A 20,872-nucleotide genomic window follows, 5' to 3' on the forward strand; every position below is an offset into this window, starting at 1 on the left:
ACTGCAGGTAAAGCTGAAAAACTGCGAACATCACTTGTCATATAATTGTACGTAAGGTCAAGTATTAGTTTGAAAGTCCCGTGTAGGTTTAGAATTATTGCCACATCAAATGTTTTTAAAAAATAGTTCAATTTCATTTTTGTTACTGAAAATGTCGATAAACAAATTATGTAAAAACAACCATAATTTTTTACTTGGTGTAATCTGAATAATAAAAGAAATATAATATGTAATGAAGTAATCACATGGTTTATAAAAGGTTTGCTGTTGTTTCCTTTTCCCTATATTTTCACATCCTCTCCACAGATCCAACAACCTTGATCTCCGATCCTCCTGCATCCTACTCCTCTAATTCCAGTACATCATTGAAAACTGTTCCTACATCTCATACATATTTATCATCAACCGAGGTAATTGGAAAGGAAGGATATGGAACGTTAGATTTACTATCAACACAAAAAAACAATAAAAGTGATACAACATTGTCTACAAAATTATTGGACTTACTAAGCGATAGTTCAACTACCAACACACTGATATCAGATGCTGCTACAGATACAAAGTCAACATCTAAAATTGGTGGAACAATTTTAAAAACAAACTCTGTGACAGATGCGTACTCAGAATTTGGATATACAGCTAAAGTTTTTACTGGCACTTCATCTGTCAGTGGTTCGAAGACTAGTTCTACAAAGGAACTAATCACAGATGCTGTACATATCAGCACAAAAGCTCTAACAAATCTCAATACAAATATAAGCACTACATCCAAGCAAATAGTTACATCTACAGCAGAAAAAAACAATGTTACTCCGGCATCTATCGGTGACAATACCAATGTTCTTTATAATGATTTGTCAACTATAAAAACGGTAATAGTAACACCAGAGAAAACTTCTACACTTTCTCCAACAATCATACAAGAAAAGATTACTCACCAAACCACCATTTCAATTGATATGGTGTCAAACAAAACTGAAAAGAATACAACACAAACCGAAACTCCTTTTTATGCATTCAAAACATCTGCGGATGAGGCAAAAACACAGACAGCACAAGACAATAAAACAACTCAAAGTATAAGGCAGATCGGTACTACAACTGACACAGACAAAATAGAGGACAAACAAACGACTACTGAAATTATCTATATAAATAATTCACCAAAAAAACAAGCTACCACGCAACTCTCGAGTACAGTTAATGACATGTCAGTTACATTCGGAGATACAAAAGCTCATACCGCCACTTCATCTGATCCAAACACATCTAAAGCAGTTCAAACAACAACACAGGCTGCAACAACAAAAAACACAACAGATGCATCAATAACAAGCTCAAACAATATCGTATACGTATCAGCAAAAGAACAACATTTGTTCACTACAATTATCAAGGTAACATCTCCTGTAGAACAAACAGCAACAAAGGCCTCTTCTGCTGCCGAAGCAGTTACCACCACTTCGGATGCATCAAAACTCCTAACAGAGCAAAGCACAAATCATGCCACTACTTCTTCAAGTGGTATAATAGCAACTACTTCAAAACTAACTACAAAGCAGACCCCCACTTCTGGTTTGATAACAACCAAAGGGGATACAACTACTAGCACTATAAATGGTGCTGCAACGACAAAAATGGAAACTTTATATGATTCCAAAAGATTCACATCAAAGCAAGATATAAAGCAAACTATGTCTTCAAATGATTCAAACAATACTACAACAAATAACACTACAAAATCAAATCAAGGTGCAACCCAGACTTCCACTAGAATGTTTCCTGTAGCACCTTTTGAATCAACAACAGATAAGGTTTTATTAACGGATAACAGTAGTGTTGAATGCATATCGATGGAAAACAGGACTTTATCTGCAAGTGAAATTATTACTTCAACTATGAAACAATCTGATTTCGAAGCTGAAGCAAAGTCAACCGCCAAATCAGATAGAGAACAAATCACCACAGACAAGACGGAACATAAATCAACGATAACATTTGAAGCGAAATCGTCAGAGCGAAGCACATTACAAGGATATCCTACGGCTACAAGAGAGGATGTCACGTTAGCATTTGACTCGCCTGTAACTTCTTTTATAACAACAAAAACAAATGATGGTATGATAAGTGTAAAAAATCACTTTAAATATGATCACCAAATTCACCTCAGCTTATATTATGAACACTGCATGAAAATGCCTGAAAATGCCTGAACAAGGCATAAGAGAAAAATATCATCAATTTGCACACATGTTTGACAGCACCTTCTTTGATGCGAGTTTGCATTTAAGAATTGTTTTTGTATTGTAAAGTGTCACTTGAAATTTAACAAAGTAATTACCTCTTAAATAGAGAAGTTAAACATAGACAAGTTGGTTTATTCTGATTGTGAACAACTGTTTATATGACCTTTACTGGTCAAAAGTAGGTGCATTATTTGGGATTTTTGGCATGTTATATACTTGTATGTATTCAAATTATAGTTGGGATCTAACATATATTTATTAGCTTTTTAAATAAAGACACATTTTTTTTATTCAGACGACTGTTGACGGTGCAAATACTTTAATATTCTTAAGCATAACTTCCACTTTAAAACATTCCACTGGGAATAATGTCCAGTTTTTCAAAAATGACTCTAGGTTTCGAGTTGAAGTAAACAGAATACCCACGGGTTTCATTTACCAATTATCGGAAATCATTATGTTGTACAATCACGATTGTTGGCGTTTTTGCCCGATTTTCTGATTTTGTTTTTATAGGTTACAAAGGAAACGGTTTTACACAAGGAATCTGTCAAATGTAAAATATAAACTTTGCGGTCTTAGTTGTTGGTTGAAATAGAACTTAGCAAAAAGTCATATTTTAATATGTCATATTACGAAAGAGGAAACTATGTGAGGTGTGTTAGTACATGTATTTCAACATTTTAGGAATTTTACCCGAAATTTGCCCTACTTTCACCAAAAGTCTTACTTTTATGTTGCTATCGAGCAAAAAACGAGCAATTTGGTAAAATGAATTTGTTATAATCTTTTATGGTTGCAAAGGAGAAGTTCACACAAGAAAAAAAGTATTCGGGGATATAACTCTTACAAAAGTAAGTGTTCCGTTAAATACGGTCAGTCTCGAAAGCGTATTAACTATTCGATATCATTTACCAAAAATCTAAACTACATCTTTTGAAGCAACAAAACAGCAAAAACATGAAATTAGGCGGGAAAAAAAATCAGAACAAAAGCAAAAGGTCTTTCAACGGAAAAGTGGAAAGACCTTATAATCAGAAGAAACTTAATAGGTCTTTCTACAGAAAAGTGGAAAGACCTAATAATAATAATCAGAAGAAATACAGTAAGATTTAAAAAAATAAAAATTTTAAAATGTTATTTGTTTCTTCAAACTAATATTAAAAAAGAATTTTCAGATTAGTGTGGCATAGGCTACTTCCGGTTAACATAATGTCATTTCTGTTTGACCTAATAAAAGGTCAAATGTCTACCAACCAAATGCAGTAGACCTAAGGGTTTTATATTGAACCAGGATTAATTTGCAACAAAGGTCAAAATCTAAAACGATAATTCACATTTGACCTTGACCTCAATTTCAAGATCATAGGTCAAAAATCTTAAATCAAAAGAACCAAGGTCATTCACTGGTGTGGTTGCGGAGTAATACTGATTTCAACTACACAAGGGGAGAAAACTCCGATAAAGGTTAACCAATTTAAATCACTTCGACTTTTAATGGGTTGAAGTTTCGCCCAGTTGTAAACTATGAATTGACAAACCCATCATAGAATTAACTGTTACAGTTTCTTTTGAAAAGAGATAACTAGCAACATTCAACATTAAGAATATGACCCTGACCTTTCACCTTGACCTCAATTTCCTCCAAATAAACCAAGTACTTCATATCAAATGAATTTAGGCCTCTTATGACTTATGATGTATGAATTTTAACGGTATCAGGATTTTCCCTAGCTTATAGTGATCAAAATTGTATGAAATTAATAGGTTTTTACCTAACCTTTTAAAAAATCTCGCTTCAGGGTACAGTTTCCTGCTTCGAAAAGAGCTACAGTGGCTGCGAATAAGTTCTATTTTCACTGCCAAAAAAAACCCAGGATGTTTAGAGTGTTGTCTCCCCTCAAAACATGTATATTTAGTCTATTTTTTATAATCATTTTAATCATTCAACCTGTTTTACTTGAAAGCAAATTAATTAAATACAATGTTACAAATGAATCAAAAACAAAAAACTTGATACTTTTCACCATTTATGTAAATAAAAAGGGACTTTCCTCCATGGTAATTTTAGTCGGGGGAATAACCTTCTTTTTTTTTTACGAAACTATTAAAGCACCATAGTTCTTATATGCTTTGCAAATTAGGGAATACGTTGATATTATTGGTCTAGAAAACTCCCGATAGTTGATCTTGACGTTGGTTATTTTTCGATAGACTACGTTGACCGAACTTCTTTTCGTAACCAATGCAAACAAGATGGCGGCGATAATAACACCGACGTTAACAAAATTTATTTTCACTGCATGTTAATCGTTAAATTGAATAATATACAAAAACATTCGTTTAAATGATATTAGAGTTTTACAGTTTATTTTTTATCAGATAACAAATTTCATTGAGTGCATATTTTTGCGTTAACCAACAAATATATTCATGCGCTAGGCCTATTCAAGGACACAAATATACATTTTACGTGTGATAGAGGTAACGAGTGTGGAAAAATATATTTCCGATCTCCAATCTTAAAGAATTATAAGGATTAAACGCCTTTTTAAAGGAATTTATTGGTGTATAAGCTGAAACAAGTCACTCACAAACTATCATAAAAGTCCTTCGGACTTTTAATTGTTTTTGAGTGAATTGGTCGAGAAACATAAGTTACGCAGTACATGTAGCAAAAAAATAGCTTCTGTTTCGATCTTTCATTCAGTCACGAGATTACACACACTTTTATAACCTGGTACATTGATGATGACAGTTTTACAATATTGCTTGCTCACACAGTTCATTCCTAAAAATTCAATTCCCGAAAATCGTCTGATATATAATATATATATATATATAAAAGAGGGCGAAAGATATCAGATGGACAGTCAAACTCATAGATCGAAATTAAAGTGAGAACGCCATGGCTAAAAAAGAAAAAGACAACCAGACAAACAATATCGACAGGGTTTACTTTACTTTTCTACATTGGTTAGAGGTATAGGGGGAGGGTTGAGATCTCACAAACATGTTTAACATCGCCGCATTTTTGCGCCTGTCCCAAGTCAGGAGCCTCTGGCCTTTGTTAGTCTTATATTATTTTAATTTTAGTTTCTTGTGTACAATTTGGAAATTAGTATGGCGTTCATTATCACTGGACTAGTATATATTTGTTTAGGGACCAGCTGAAGGACGCCTCCGGGTGCGTGAATTTCTCGCTACATTGAAGACCTGTTGGTGACCTTCTGCTGTTGTTTTTTATTTGGTCGGGTTGTTGTCTCTTTGACACATTCCCCATTTCCATTCTCAATTTTATTTAGATTCAAAAGCTTATCATAAATGTTAAGCAATCAATATATATTATGTTTTAATTGATCAAAACCAAAATTAATGCTGATGAAATCATATCTTACTATGATGTTTGATAGTGATATCGCTAGTTTAGAAATAAGTTGATTGAAATGATATATACGTTAATGTAGATCGTATTTAAGTATACGTATTTTTATTTACCGACTACTTTTGTTTGGGATTAACTGCAATTAATATATTTCAATGAGACTGAAAAATGTTTTTTTTTTTGTTAAGATGAACAATAATTTTACCTGGCGTAAAATGGATTTCGGCATTTATCTTCTTAAAATGGCTTGTTTAATGGAATAATATAAAAAAGAAGATGTGGTATGGTTGCCAATGAGACAGCTATCCACAAAAGACCAACATGACACAAACATTAATAACTTATAAAACGGCTTATTTGTAAGCTTTCTTGTTTTTCACCCCAATAGGCTATTAAATTTTTTATCTACTGTGTATTCGGAAATTTTTGTGCAAATATAAGAAGTGGCAATTCTTGCCTTTCATACATTAAGTTTCATTGATAAAACATACTATGGACTCGTCCAGTGGCCAGTTTGAAGGTCATTTAAGTTACTGTTCACATTCATGCATGTTCAGATTTGATTAATAACTATGTATAAAAAACATGGACAGTTTGAAGATAAACTAATACATAACTTTATCTAATCAAATCGTGTAAGATTCAATCACAATGACCGGTCCATATCATAATACGTCATAGGAATAAACTGTGTAGAGAGAAAATGACAGATATTGTAAGCTCAATTTTCCCAATAACTAATAACATTTTGTCAACCAAAAGTTTTGCTATAATTTGATAAACATGTCGTTCTGCATTGGTATAGTTTGTGGATCTTTCATTTGCGTATTTAAGGCAATAGAACTGAAGTACTTTCATTTTACTATTCAGAAATGAATTTGAATGTGTATCATGACCGTTTACTTTTTTGCTATTTTTAAAAACCTTAGGCCACTGGTGCTTTTAGGTCTTTTATCGTGCAGTGAATACAAAATTTAAAAAAAATCCCATCATTTTCATCTGTATGTAAAATTATTTCATATTTTTCTACACCTGATTCATCCCTCAGTTTGGAAAAGTATGTTCAGTTGATACTGTATTTTTTGTCCAATCACACTGTTCGGATACATTGACTTAGGTAGGGTACACAAAAGAGCAAGCTAAATTCTGGAATGCAAATACTACCGTGCCACCTTAACCAAGACATTACAAACTTGAAATCAGTCATGACACCTATCATGCATAGACTTCTTATTATGAAACTTATTACAATAAAGAATACTAGTCTACACTTATTTCTTACCAAACAAAAGTGAAAGATTACACCCCTACCCCAGCTGGCAGATTTTCACTTTTTTTTCATCTTACCATTTTTACTAAAGGAGTAAACAAAACCCAAATATATGATGTTTCAAATCAACACAGAAGTCAAACATGGTGATTCAGGAGGAATTATTGGATTACCAACTCTATTTATAGTTAATCTGACTGAAACAAACAGTTAAATCACCAAATCATGAAAAATGATATTAAAGTCCATTCCACATTTTTCTACACCTGATTCATCCCTCAGTTTGGGAAAGTATGTTCTGTTGATACTGTATTTTTGTCCAATCACACTGTTCAGATACATTGACTTAGGTAGGGTACACAAAAGAGCAAGCTAAATTCTGGAATGCAAATACTACCGTGCCACCTTAACCAAGACATTACAAACTTGAAATCAGTCATGACACCTATCATGAATAGACTTCTTATTATGAAACTTATTACAATAAAGAATACTAGTCTACACCTATTTCTTACCAAACAAAAGTGAAAGATTACACCCCTACCCCAGCTGGCAGATTTTCACTTTTTTTTCATCTTACCATTTTTACTAAAGGAGTAAACAAAACCCAAATATATGATGTTTCAATTCAACACAGAAGTCAAACATGGTGATTCAGGAGGAATTATTGGATTACCAACTCTATTTATAGTTAATCTGACAATCTAAAAAAAATCCCAAAAATTCATTTTCATCGGTTTGTAAAATTATTTCATATTTTTCTACACCTGATTCATCCCTCAGTTTGGGAAAGTATGTTCAGTTGATACTGTATTTTTTGTCCAATCACACTATTCAGATACATTGACTTAGATAGGGTACACAAAAGAGCAAGCTAAATTCTGGAATGCAAATACTACCGTCAAGTCTACATAATTATTGACTTTACACAGAAAATTCCCGGTTCGAGTTCAGTTCCGGGATTTCAGGGACTGAATTTTAGGCTCTCCTTTGACACCATTTGCGAGTATGGTCTTAAGGAAACGATGATAGTCCGTCGGAAGGGGACGATATATGGCTGACCCGTGTTAAGAGAGATCCATATCTCTTGCACGTAAAACACACCCTTGTAGATTTAAAAAAAAAGAGCAGGCTAATGCCGCTACAAGGTAGCACTCGCCCCCAAAAAGTGAAAGGCAAAATATAAGTTGCAAAACTTGTTGTCCAATCCACTATAAATAAATATGTTTAAACTAAACTAAACAGAAAACAGGAAATGTTTAACAAATGATACGTGAATACAATGTAAAATAATTGTATAATACACTTCAAAAATGTTCACTCTGATTGGAAGAGTTGTGTTGTCATAAAGGGCGTTCGTTGAAATGAACAGTGGTATAACAAACATCGAATTCCCTCACACAATGTTATCATAAACTAGGCAAATTCATTTCTTGAACGTTTGTTTGATACAGTTGGGGAATATCCCTAAAGCCCTTCTACTTTAGGAACTCAAAAATTGTACGTAAACAAAAAATCTCTGTGAATAAACAATTTAATAAAACAATCTCTCAGGAAAAGCTATTTGACATTTGACCTCATTTTTTGGTAGACCTTTGTCCTGAAATCATTTTTTTCTAGAACTTTTTCACCATGGATTACCAGTTACGAGTAAAAAAATCACTTATTACAAATAAATAAGGTGAAATATTTTTTATGGAGTCTCAGTGTCAGTTTCTTTTATGTTTGTTGATGAGTAGCATTCACAAAGAGTTCAGTGTTTAGAGCGATAACTCTTACAAAAAAAAAGTATTCGGTTAAACGCTGTTAATTTCAAACGCGTTTCAAAGCATTTACAAAAGGGTTGAAAGATACCAGTGGGACATTCAAACTCATAGATAAACTGTCCAATAGCATATACGAAATATCTAAATGACATCTTTCGAGACAATTTCTTCTCACAAGAAATAAAAGTGACCGAAGAAAAAAATATTAATAAAAAACAAACAGACCATTCAAAAGTCTTTCCAGCGATAAGTGAAAAGACCCAAACGACACCGTTAATAATTATCTTTACTTAAGTTTTTTGTGGTAGAAAGATTAAGGTTAAGTTTTTAATATATATGGTTAATTACTTTTTATATGTTAACAGTAAATTACGTTTTAATTAGACCAATAGACCAATCAATCGATTAATCAATAAATCAATAAGTTTTGTCTTTTCTTATTTTAGTTTCAACATATTCTTCAACCACAGAATATCAACAAGAAATTGCTTCAGCAGAAATAACAAAAAACGAATTACAGAGTATATCAACGGTTATGACAACAACAGAAGATGTCTCTTCTTCTATAGGTCATTCTGCAAAAAAACAATCACAGAACTTGCATTCTACTGAAAAAACTATTTTAATTTCGACAGAAAGCACAACTTCCAAAACCATATCATTTAAAGACCAAGACGCTACCACACAAACCAAAACCACAAGTGCACCAGAAAGAACATCATTTGAAACAAACCAAGAAAGCACAATAACTGCTGAACAATCAAATACCATGAGCACTTTATCTAAAGCTAAGTTAGACATAACTTCAGCTCTGATTCAAGCAACTTTTAGTACGATATCAGATGAACAATATGGTCGTTCGTTTTTAAATCAAACTTCAACATCGGATAGGCAATCAATTACTCCATCGTTATTTCAGACAACTATAAGGACCAACTCCAAATCTGACACGCCTATTTCAGATAAGCAATCAATAACTTCTGAAACGGTGACAAATAACAATAATACATCTGACACACAAACACACACTACTGTTTCCATAGACCAAACAAGTAATGGTACATCCTCGTTACAGCCTGACAGTAGTCCACGCTTTACGAAAGCACGTGAGACAACAATATTCAAGTCACTGTCAAACAGCTTCACAACCAGGGATCCAACAAGTGACAGTTCGACATCCGACAAACAGTCAAATAGTACGCAACGTTTTGGTATAACCTCCAGTTTACAATTTGATACTACAACAACTATGAGTGAAGCCGTTGATACTATGACAACCTTGATACAATCTGGTAGAAGTACAACTATAGGGCAGATGAGTATTGCGACGTCATCCTCAGTAGAAAAAAGCAGTGCTCCATTGATGATTAAAACAAGTGACAGAACAATGTTACAGACACAATATTACAGTAAATCAACAAAGATTCAAACAGAAGATACTACAGCTATTCTTCAAAGAAGTCGGAGTACCCCACCTGAGGTAACGTCTACAGGATCACCCTCTGAAACTCAAACAAGTTACAGTAACCCGTCAAACCCGTCAACAGAAGTATCGTATACAGCTGATAGCACGACAGGAAATACACAATACATGGTCACATCTGTTTACAGTACTCCCCTCGAGGTTCAGTCTCAAGTTTCTACAAAGGAAACTCAAACAACTCATCATTTTGATAAAAGTTCAACAAAATCTCAATCTTCCGACTCTATAACTTTAAGTAAAACAAGTGACAGTACATCATCACAAACAAAATATGACAATAACTCAACAATGATCCACACAGAAGGTACTACAGCTCTTTTTAAAGTAAGAGAGAGTACTCCACCAGACATTCAGTCTCCAGTTTCTACAAAGGAAACGCAAACAACTAATCATTTTGATAATAGTTCTCCGAAATCTCAATCTTCCAATGCTATATTTCTAGGTGGAACAAGTGGTGGTACATTATCACAGACGAAGTATCACACTAAATCAGCGATGATTCAAACGGAAGGTACAACATCTCTACTTCCAATTAGTGGGCGTAGTTCACCAAAGATTCAATCTAAAAGTTCCACAACGGAAACTCAAACAATTGATAGTAGTTCACAGAAATCGCAATCTTCAAACGCTGTAAGCATTAAAACGATAAGCAAGAGTACATTACCACAGACACAATTTGAAGGTAAATCAACGATTATTCAAACAGAAGGAACCATCACTCTATTTCAAATAAGTGACAGTACACCTCCTAGTTATACATCTGCAGATTCAACATTGGAAACTCGGACATCTGATAGTGTTTCACAAAAATATCAATATTCTAACGCTATGACTTTAAATAAAATAAGTGACAGTACATTACCACAGGCACAATTTGACGGTACATCAACGATTAATCAAACAGAAGGAACCATAACTCTACTTCAAATAAGTGGGAATACTCCATCCGAGGTTACGTCTACAGTTTCAACATTGGAAACGCAAACAATGAATAGTAACACGTCATCAGAAGTATATTATACAGCTGATAGTAAGACTGGAAAGACACAGTTCATGGGCACATCTATATCAATTGACACTACAAAACAAAACACACAGTCTAATTTAAAGGCGGTTTCGTCGATTGAGAATACATACATGTATGGTAATACTATATCAGTACAACAACCAACTGACAGCACGCCTACAGTTGATAATACACCAGTAACCCAATCAAATGATTCTGTATTATCTGAAATATATGGCAAGTCTACAACGATCTTACGCGCAGCTGACAACACTGCACAGTCTGAAAGAATAACGGCAATAGATCATACAACTGAAAGTTTCATATCAATATCAAATTCCCAGAGCAACACTCTTGGTAATAAGAAAGAGTATACAACAACAATACGAACTTTAAACTATAGTTCACCATCACTGGCTCCACAATTTCAAGAAACAAATAGGACACCGGATATACCATTGAATTATGTTACAAATGTGATCCAGACAAGTGGAAGAACAACATCTCAACCAGAATTGGATACAACAACAGTTTTGAATACTGGAAATAAAATATCAGTTACCAAATATGCTAAAAATACGACCGAAACCTTAACAACTGAAAATATGACATCAGCAACACTGTCTTATAGACAAAATACTCTCCAAACAATAACTCAATCACCAACAGATATCACTGACATACAAAAAAATCCATTACATCGTGAGACAACAATCCTGAATCAACCTGATACAACACCTTATAGTCCTGACGTTACAACAGAATTTCTGTACTCAACGACAACACAAAAGGTGGATCATTGTAACAGCTTTCCATGTGCTGATGGTGGGATTTGTACTTCTCTTTCGAGTACTGATTCCGTTTGTCAGTGTAACTCATCCAAGTGTGGAACATGTGAGTACATATTCTCTTTTATAAATAATCAAGCGTTCACACGATGAAATGTCATCACTGTTTACAATGATTTATGCATTAATTATATGCCAAAACTCGTAAGGTTAAGTTTTAGGAAAGATATTATACAAATTTAAATTACAATCATTCCCACCACCAAATATAGTTTCCCATTTGCTTAGTATCAGAGGAATAGACCGCCATGCACTTGTATTTAGCCATCGGAAGATCGACTATTCATATTTACTAGATGGTGACAAACAATGCCCCTACCTAATCTGAATCTATTCATTTAATATTTTCCTTTAACAATATGCCTATTGCATATACCCTTCATGATAGTCTTGCCATTGTTTACTAAACCGTGGTGTGGACTTGATATACCAACTACACATTTTATTCATTCCGGTCGGCGTCGCAGTAAATATAATTTTGTCAACATTAACTGATTTTTTATTCTCAAATTCTTCTGAATCTGTATGGGTTTTTCTCAAATATAAGATTGAAGAATGTAGAGTGACAATATTTATTCGGAACATAGTTCATCAAACAGGATTTCGGTATTATTCGGAACCAATTTCATCAAACAGGGTTTCGGAATTATTCGGAACCATTTTGATCAAACAGGGTTTCGGAATTATTCAGAACCAATTTCATCAAACAGGGTTTTGGACTTCCTGATTTATTTATTTACCAATAAAAACGTATTCATATTTGCGATATTCATTCTTAAATATATAAATAATGGAATAATAACACAGTACGTTTACAGGATTAAAATCGCACTTTGTTCATAACACGCCAACTAGAATTGAATATAGCTAGAAGTTATTAGACCAAGTCTACACAGCGGGCTAGTTAATGATAGTATAAGGTTTACTTCGAAAGAGGAATAAGGAGGGGGATTTGAAATATGTCTAGTGATAAGGGAAAATATTTATGACAATAATGTAACGGAATTAGCATCCAAAATAATAATGACAACATTGTCTTTCTTTTGTAAGGAATACAACATTTATGGTAAAAATTAAGTAAATAGCAAGATATATAATAGACCAAAAAGCCGCTATGTATTATTAAATATGCTTTCTTACGTTCATCTTTGTATAATTGGTGATACATTTTGTACACGTATCCTGACAAAGCCATTAGTCAAAGAACTGTTAATGCAGTGGTTGTTGAAAAATCTAACAGCATGATAAGTTAGGGAATCTAGGTAAGAAAACTTTCAACAACCTCAAATGTCTTCTTCTTAGACGTCATATATAATGAGATATGCCACCAAAACATTGCGGGCATACTGTAGGGGTAAATTCAGTAAAAAATCTCCCATTGACTTTAATGCTAATATATGTGTGGAAATAAATTTATACCTGATTTACCATTAGAAATTAAAATCTTTCATATATCATTCATGAAAGTACAAATGTAGCCCTATCTTTTGCAACAATAAAAACATAGGGCCATGCGGCATTTTTGGGCATTCACATGGCCTTGTTTACAAACAATGTAGATTCGCACTGAATTCCCATACTGACCCCCATTACTTTTCAACCCTGAAGGGAAAAAAATTAGTACATTCAGCATTTATTTTTAATTTTTTTTCAACTCTAGTTTTGATCCATCTACCAAAAAATATTTATTACAAACATTATCTGCCAATCAGAAGACCATATATTCAGTGTTATACAGAAAGCTCTCCCCTAAATGGGCGGTCCCTGATGAGGTATATTTATTTACTGAATTTACCCCTGTAATCTTAGTAGGGCATGCATGGTATAATATTATCATGTATGTTACTTTATGTTTTCTAAGTAACAGTTAGCAGTGTAATGGTGATATAATTTTAACTAATTTGTGTAAACGAAAACATTTTAAAATTTAGAACGGGATTTTGACCTAAATTGTCAATTTGACGTAAACAAAATTATTGTTTTGTATAGTTTATTATTAATTAACTACATTGTTATTGGACTTAATATGATGAAAACTGCCTATGCAATATAAGGTGTCAACTCGGCCAATAGATTTTTTTTCTGTATTGGCCGAGTTCTGATCCGGCCAATACAGGATTTCGGAACATCTCTAGTTTTTAGATCGAAAGTTACGATAAACACAAACTGAAAGTAAACAGTTTTTTGGAAGACGCAGTTTTCATATACTCATCATAAACATGCTGAAACGTTCAGTATGGCATATATGTCCGGCTAAAGACGGTCACATTCATTTAAAAAGCATTTTCAAAGCAGACGAAGGAATTATTTCAGGTTTGGGGTACGAGTACTCAGTAGATTATCACAAAGTTCATTTCTTGACGACCTCATAATTTCACGATTTTACAAATCGATTTACTGTTTACTTTAATTTCGCTTCTCATGTTTTGTAAACTGTCATTTATTTTTAAACTAGAACCAGGCATATGCATTCTGTAATTGTGCAAATCTTCGTTCTTTTGTCATTTGGCTTATGGATAGTTGTATCATCACTCCTACATTATTATTTTTTAAAAACAATGTATCTTCAATTTGTTTATCTATATTACATGCAATGACAGTACCTTTCCAATTACTATTTATGTGTTGCGTCTAAATTTTAGTTGTAACACTTTATAGTGACTGGAAAGGGTGAAAAATTCATCAGATGAGAAAATGCCGAAGACACCTGGAAACGATACCAGATCATTAGATATTGCATCTTATTAAAAGAAACTGAGATTTGGATAGTTCCACTTCAAGGTAAACATGTTTATCTCTTGTGAAATGAAATAAAACAAATTATTAATTAACTACACTGTTATTGGACTAAATATGATAAAAACTGCCTATGCAATATAAAGGTGTCAATTCGGCCAATACAGAATAACTCGGCCAACACAGTTTGTGTTCTGTATTGGCCGAGTTCTGATCCGGCCAATACAGGATTTCGGAACGTCTCTAGTTTTTAGATCGAAAGTCACGATAAACACAAACTGAAAGTAAACAGTTGTTTAGAAGACGCAGTTTTCATTTACTCACCATAAACATGTTGAAACGTTCAGTATGGCATATATTTTTGGCTAAAGACGGTCACATTCATTTAAAAAGCATTTTGAAAGCAGACGATAGAATTATTTCAGGTTAGGGGAACGAGTAGATTATCATAAAGTTCATTTCATGTCGACCTCATAATTTCACCATGGGTACAAATCGAATTACTGTTTACTTTCGCCTCTCATGTTTTGTAAATTGTCATTTGTTTCTAAACCCAAACCAGGCTTGCTGTAATGGACTGAGGCGAAGCCTCAGGCCAAGCTTCAGGCCAATACAGCAAGCCTCGGACCAATAACAAGGCCAATACAGAAATATTCACGTAATAATATCATAATACAGAATCAAAATATCTTTAATTCGTGCAACAATTATACTTTCTTTAATCGTAAACTATGATGTAAATGAACATGCAATAACAGTTGCCCCGATTACGTTACATGACTTCAAAACTTGTAAGATATGAAATAAACAAAAGCAATGTCATTAATGAATTTATTTTTACACTTCCAAACAAACAGAGGATACAAAACGGAAAACGCGATGGCGCGAAACATTTTAAATGCTACTCTTCTTTAAGTCTTCTATTAAAGGCAACAAAATCAATAGATAGTCGCCGGTTACTCATAATCTTCAATTTTTAAGAAATTGTCTGTTAAACTATGATAGTAGAAATATACTAGTAATACATGCAAATACGTAATGTCTTATTTCTTTAGTTATCGATTTAACTGCACTAGAAGCTTGTTACAAAAACATTGCTGCATAGCAAAAAAAAGTGAAAAAAATATGTACACATACGTATACACAATCAAAGGCTCTTTCCGTACATATTTTTGGAGTGTTCCAAATAGTTTTTAGTATTTCAAAATTTCCTAAACTGTATCTATTTTTTCGAGCTAATTTCCTACGGAAGCCTTTTAGGGCCATCCTAATTTACTTTTTACAATTTAAAATAACAAATTATTAATTTGATATTACAAATTATTAATTTGATATAACAAATTATAAATTTGATATAACAAATTATTAATTTGATATAACAAATTATTAATTTCATATAAGAAATTATTAATTTCATATAAGAAATTATTAATTTCATATATAGAGAATAATACATGGCAAAATCCGTATCATATGTCGTATCATCCCGAGACATCAATATCAGCCCGAGGGCCTTTAGGCCCAAGGGATGATATTGGTCGAGGGTGATACGGCATGTGATACGGATTTTGCCATGTATTATACGCTTTATCATATATTTCAACAGAAGAGTATTATAGTATATGAACTGTTTTCTGATCCATAGCACTGGGTTACCTTCAGTTCTGCTTTTGTCTTATTTCAAAGCTTTAAAATAACTGCTCAATTATTTATACGAAGCACCTAACAATCTGTTGTTTTGAAAATATTTTGTTTATTATTGTATATATTTAAGTGTTTTGTATTTTTTATAGTTGCATTGAGTATGCCAAAAAATATGTTGTAAAAACTTGATGTTCGTGACGTCACATACAATATGAAAACTTGATGTACGTGACGTTACATACCAAACAATGACGTCATTCCAAAAAATTACCTATTTTTAGAAAAAAAAATCTTAAGGAAAAAAAACCTAAAAAACTGACTTTAGTTAAAAAAAAAAAAAAAAAAAAAAAAAGGTATGCGATACGGGTTTTACCATGCGATACGGGTTTAGCCATGCGATACGGGGTATGCGATACAGGGTAGGTGATACAGACTGGAAAAAAAACCCTTTATTAGATATACAAAATAGCTGTATTTTGTACTAAATATATGATAAAAGAAATTATTAATTTCATATAAGAAATTATTTATTTTATATAACCGATTATCAATTTGATATAACATATAATGATTATTTGATATAACAATTTATTTATTTGATATAAAAAAGAAATCCTTGACCTATACATACAACGTTATTTAAGCTGCTCGGATTATACACGTGTTATGTGTTCAACCGAAATTAAAAGTCCACAATAATTCCAATTTACCTCGCGCATGTTTCAAAAATTTTCCAAATCAAAAATATTCATTGCAACAAATTTATTTTAGACAAATGCAATGATGAATGAAGGATGTTTAACATATCCTTTCATGTTCCTAATGAAATTAATAAAGCAACATGCCAGGCTTTTTCAAAAAGGTGAAGCATTTTTTTTTATCCTTGCATGTTTCTATGTTCCTAGAAACACCAATATCTAAATAGAACTGTTCGTTTGGTTTTGACTGGAAAATATGCAATATAAATTGGCCCCCTTTTCTCTCTTATATTTGTTCGTTCTAAGACACAAGGTTCCATAAACATTGAAATAGAGGAACTAGTCCCCAAAACTGTCTCAAATAAAGGGAAAAGGGGAAAGGTTAGAAAAAGAAACATTAAACGGGTAAATTGAGTTTTGGATATGTTTTATAGTTGGTTTTTGGTGTTGTTTTTGGGGTTTGACTAACTCGACTTGGTGTAGCGAGAGGTTGGATGAAGCTTTGTGTAATAGGCGGATAACCAGTAGTTTTTATGCTGTTCGTGTTTAGGACTTTATCATACCACAAGGGTTTCAGAAATAGTACCTTTAAATAAAAACACAAAGTCCTATTCAGCTGGAATTAACAGATAGTATTCCAACTGAACAAACTTGTTTATATAGTCCCGGAGAAATTATCCCATTACTGTAAACCAACTAAATTTCGCGAGCGATTTATTTTCGCGACTTTCGCGAGTAGAAAAATAACGCGAAATTAAATCGTCGCGAAAAGGAATAACTTGGATCTTTCCCTATTTAACTACATTGAGTAAATAAGAAACTTGCGAAATTAAATCGCCGCGAAGTTGACTAGCTGGGTATAAACGCGAAATAAAGTATCCGCGAAAAAAAGTTGGTTTACAGTATTCAAATAAAGTCATAAATGTCGGTACTTAACTTTTGCAACTTTGAAGTGACCGATGCATTACCCTTATTAAAAGTCTTAACTCCCCAATACACTTAAAAGTAACATGTGTCATGGTGTTTATGTAACATGCATGGTCATTCAGTTATCTGAATGAAGTGTTTGTTCACATCATAAACCCCACTGGCTAAATGTGTACATGGTCAATAAAATTTTATACATGGTCATTTTATCCGGACAAGTGAAACTAAACTATGATTATATTATACTTCAAACTTTGAAGAACATTTAAAGAAAATCTCTCTATAATATATGCATTAGATATTTGTCACTGGACGTCAGATAAACAATGAATTAAAACACAAAATGTGCCAGTTTGGGCTACGCAATCTTTTAATTTATCACTATTATGATAAAATCATACTATAATTGGTAGAGAAATTCACAATTTGTAATATTCAATTGATAGTTTGTTATATCAAATTGATAATTTGTTATATCAAATTTATAATTTGTTATATCAAATTGATAAATTGTTTCTATCAAATTTATAATTGTTTATATCAATTTTTTTAATTTCTTATATCAAAATTGATAAATATAGATTCTTACATTGATACCAGTGGATTATCGGATTTATCCAATCGAGATAGTTAAATTATCAATTTTAAAGTCCGAGCCGCCTCGGCGAGGACTTTAAAATTTATAATTTAACTATCGAGATTTGATAAATCCGATAATCCACGAGTAACAATGTAAGAATCTGTTTCTCTAATGATTAAAAAGACATTTTCTTTTTTTGTTAACCGAAAATCCCCTTTGAGTGCCTTTCACATTGCACGAAGTTGTCAATTTCATTAACACCTGTTATCATATTTTGATTCATTCAGTTAGCTAAAAAGGTCATGACCCTCAGAATCATCCAATGATCTTTTGAGATCACCAGCAACCACACGTTGATTACATTTTTTTATACAATGGGTTCGGAAAGGGATAAATTTCCATAGAGTTAGAGAATCTGTTATATCAAATAAATAATTTGTTATATCAAATTGATAATCAGTTATTATATCAAAATGAAAATTTGTTATATAAAATTGATAATCTGTATTATCGCTATTTTGTGCATTTTTCCTTTAATCTTTTTTTGTGATAATTTTCATATCATGCTTCTCGCTTGAGATGGAAAAATTATCACTAGAAACTAAGCATGCACGTGGCGTTGCTAACGAAATTGACATGAAATTGACAACGTCGTCATAGGTAAAATAGCGATAAATAGATTATCATTGGTCATCTCAACTCGATTGCTTTTCTCACTTTCGCTGTACCAGCTCAAGCGAGAAAATCAATCTCGTTGAGATGATCAACGATAATCTATAAATATCAAATTGATAATTTGTTATATCAAATTGGAAAAAGTAAATTAACATGGCCCTAAAAGGCTTCCGTAATTTCCCTCAAGCACGCGGGTCCAGCTATTGCCACAAGAACTTTCAATATAAAATTATTGACGTAGCGTAATTATAACGGTTTTGAAGAATAATAGGTCGTATCAAAATTTGATATTTTTTAAGCATGCAGGTGTACTCGTTGCGACTTGTACTTTCAATTTAGAAATAGTGCACTTATGTAGAGAGTGATGTTCAAACGTCAGCTTGTTGCATGTTAAATGAAACATAAATACAAAGAAGCATACTAATTTATGTCTACTTTAGAATTCCCTCTTATAAAAAAAATAAAAAATAAATGAAAACGTCAAGGGGAAACCATTAAAAAATTTAAAAATCAATTTTCTGAATACATGATAAATGATTAGCAACTAATTCCGGTTTACTAGAAGTTATCATTGGCTGAACAATGGGAGATAATTGATTCTTGATAATTTGTATAAGGTACGGTCAAGGTTTTTACTTCAGTTTGTAATGTCAGTCTTGTATCACCATCGCTACTAGTGATCCGATGGATCAAATCTGTTGTAGAGTCGTCACTGGTTCAGACGTACCCCCGAAAGCTTTATTATTTTGTGAAGCCTCGGTGGCCGAGTAGTCTAGCGTGTCGGAAACAGTGCAAGGCTAGTTGGTGTCGCGACATGTCAGTAGCATGAGTTCGAATCACGGCGAGGGATGAACAAAATATTTGCGTTAGGCTGATGTTTAGACGAACTATATATACAGAATGTACACAGCCTTGTATCACCATCAGTGTTGGTGATCCGATGGATAAAACTGTTGTAGAGTTGTCACTGGTTCAGACGTACTTATAGATATAATTATTTCTGTGACTGTATCTTGCATTAATTTGTAGGATCCTTTACAATAGATATTTCAGCTGATCTGTAACAATTCCATCTTCATGCTTCGAATTCCGGCGATGGATGAACAAAAAAATTGCGAAAGCAAATTTACAGATCTAACATTGTTGGGCTGATGTTTAGACGAATTATTTATATTATATATACATGTATATATAGTCCGTCACTAGTTAAGCACCACCGAAATATAACTGGCAATATTTTTTCAACTATTGCGGAAAAAATATTTATGTTTGGTGATATGAATTGCCTTAAAATACACTAAGAAAATTCATTACGACCAAAAAGATTGAACTCCGATAAAGCAGTCAAGCAACTTTTTATTAAAGGGCATCTGTGCGTTTACAAGTACACTATTTCTCCAGGTGGTCGTTTTTGTGTTCGAACATTGGTCCCTCGACTTCATAGAGGCAACTGAAGAGCAAGTCGTGTTGTCAAGTGACTTGCCCTAATAGGCAGGTACTGTGCAAGTCATGTTTGAAACGGATAATAATTATCTATGCTTGAACATGAGAAGCTGGCAAAACACTCATTAGTCAGAGGAGAGTATGTTTATGGTACGACCAGTAGAC

At 32.9% G+C, this 20,872-nt stretch overlaps 1 protein-coding gene across 4 annotated transcripts in view; it reads left to right on the forward strand.

The window, feature by feature from the left end:
* Positions 1 to 20,872, forward strand: part of LOC134725374 (serine-rich adhesin for platelets-like) — a 151,774-nt gene that overhangs the window by 26,575 nt on the left and 104,327 nt on the right. For 3 of the 4 annotated variants that reach the window (XM_063589143.1, XM_063589151.1, XM_063589160.1), the window contains exons 4-5: positions 307 to 2,118; positions 9,114 to 12,050. In XM_063589143.1, coding sequence (XP_063445213.1) covers positions 307 to 2,118; positions 9,114 to 12,050 — 4,749 coding nt within the window. The remainder of the gene's footprint in view (positions 1 to 306; positions 2,119 to 9,113; positions 12,051 to 20,872) is intronic. The other variant, XM_063589169.1, reaches the window with a different exon arrangement.

This window comes from Mytilus trossulus, chromosome 1, assembly GCF_036588685.1.
Source record: "Mytilus trossulus isolate FHL-02 chromosome 1, PNRI_Mtr1.1.1.hap1, whole genome shotgun sequence".
Classification (NCBI taxonomy): domain Eukaryota; kingdom Metazoa; phylum Mollusca; class Bivalvia; order Mytilida; family Mytilidae; genus Mytilus; species Mytilus trossulus.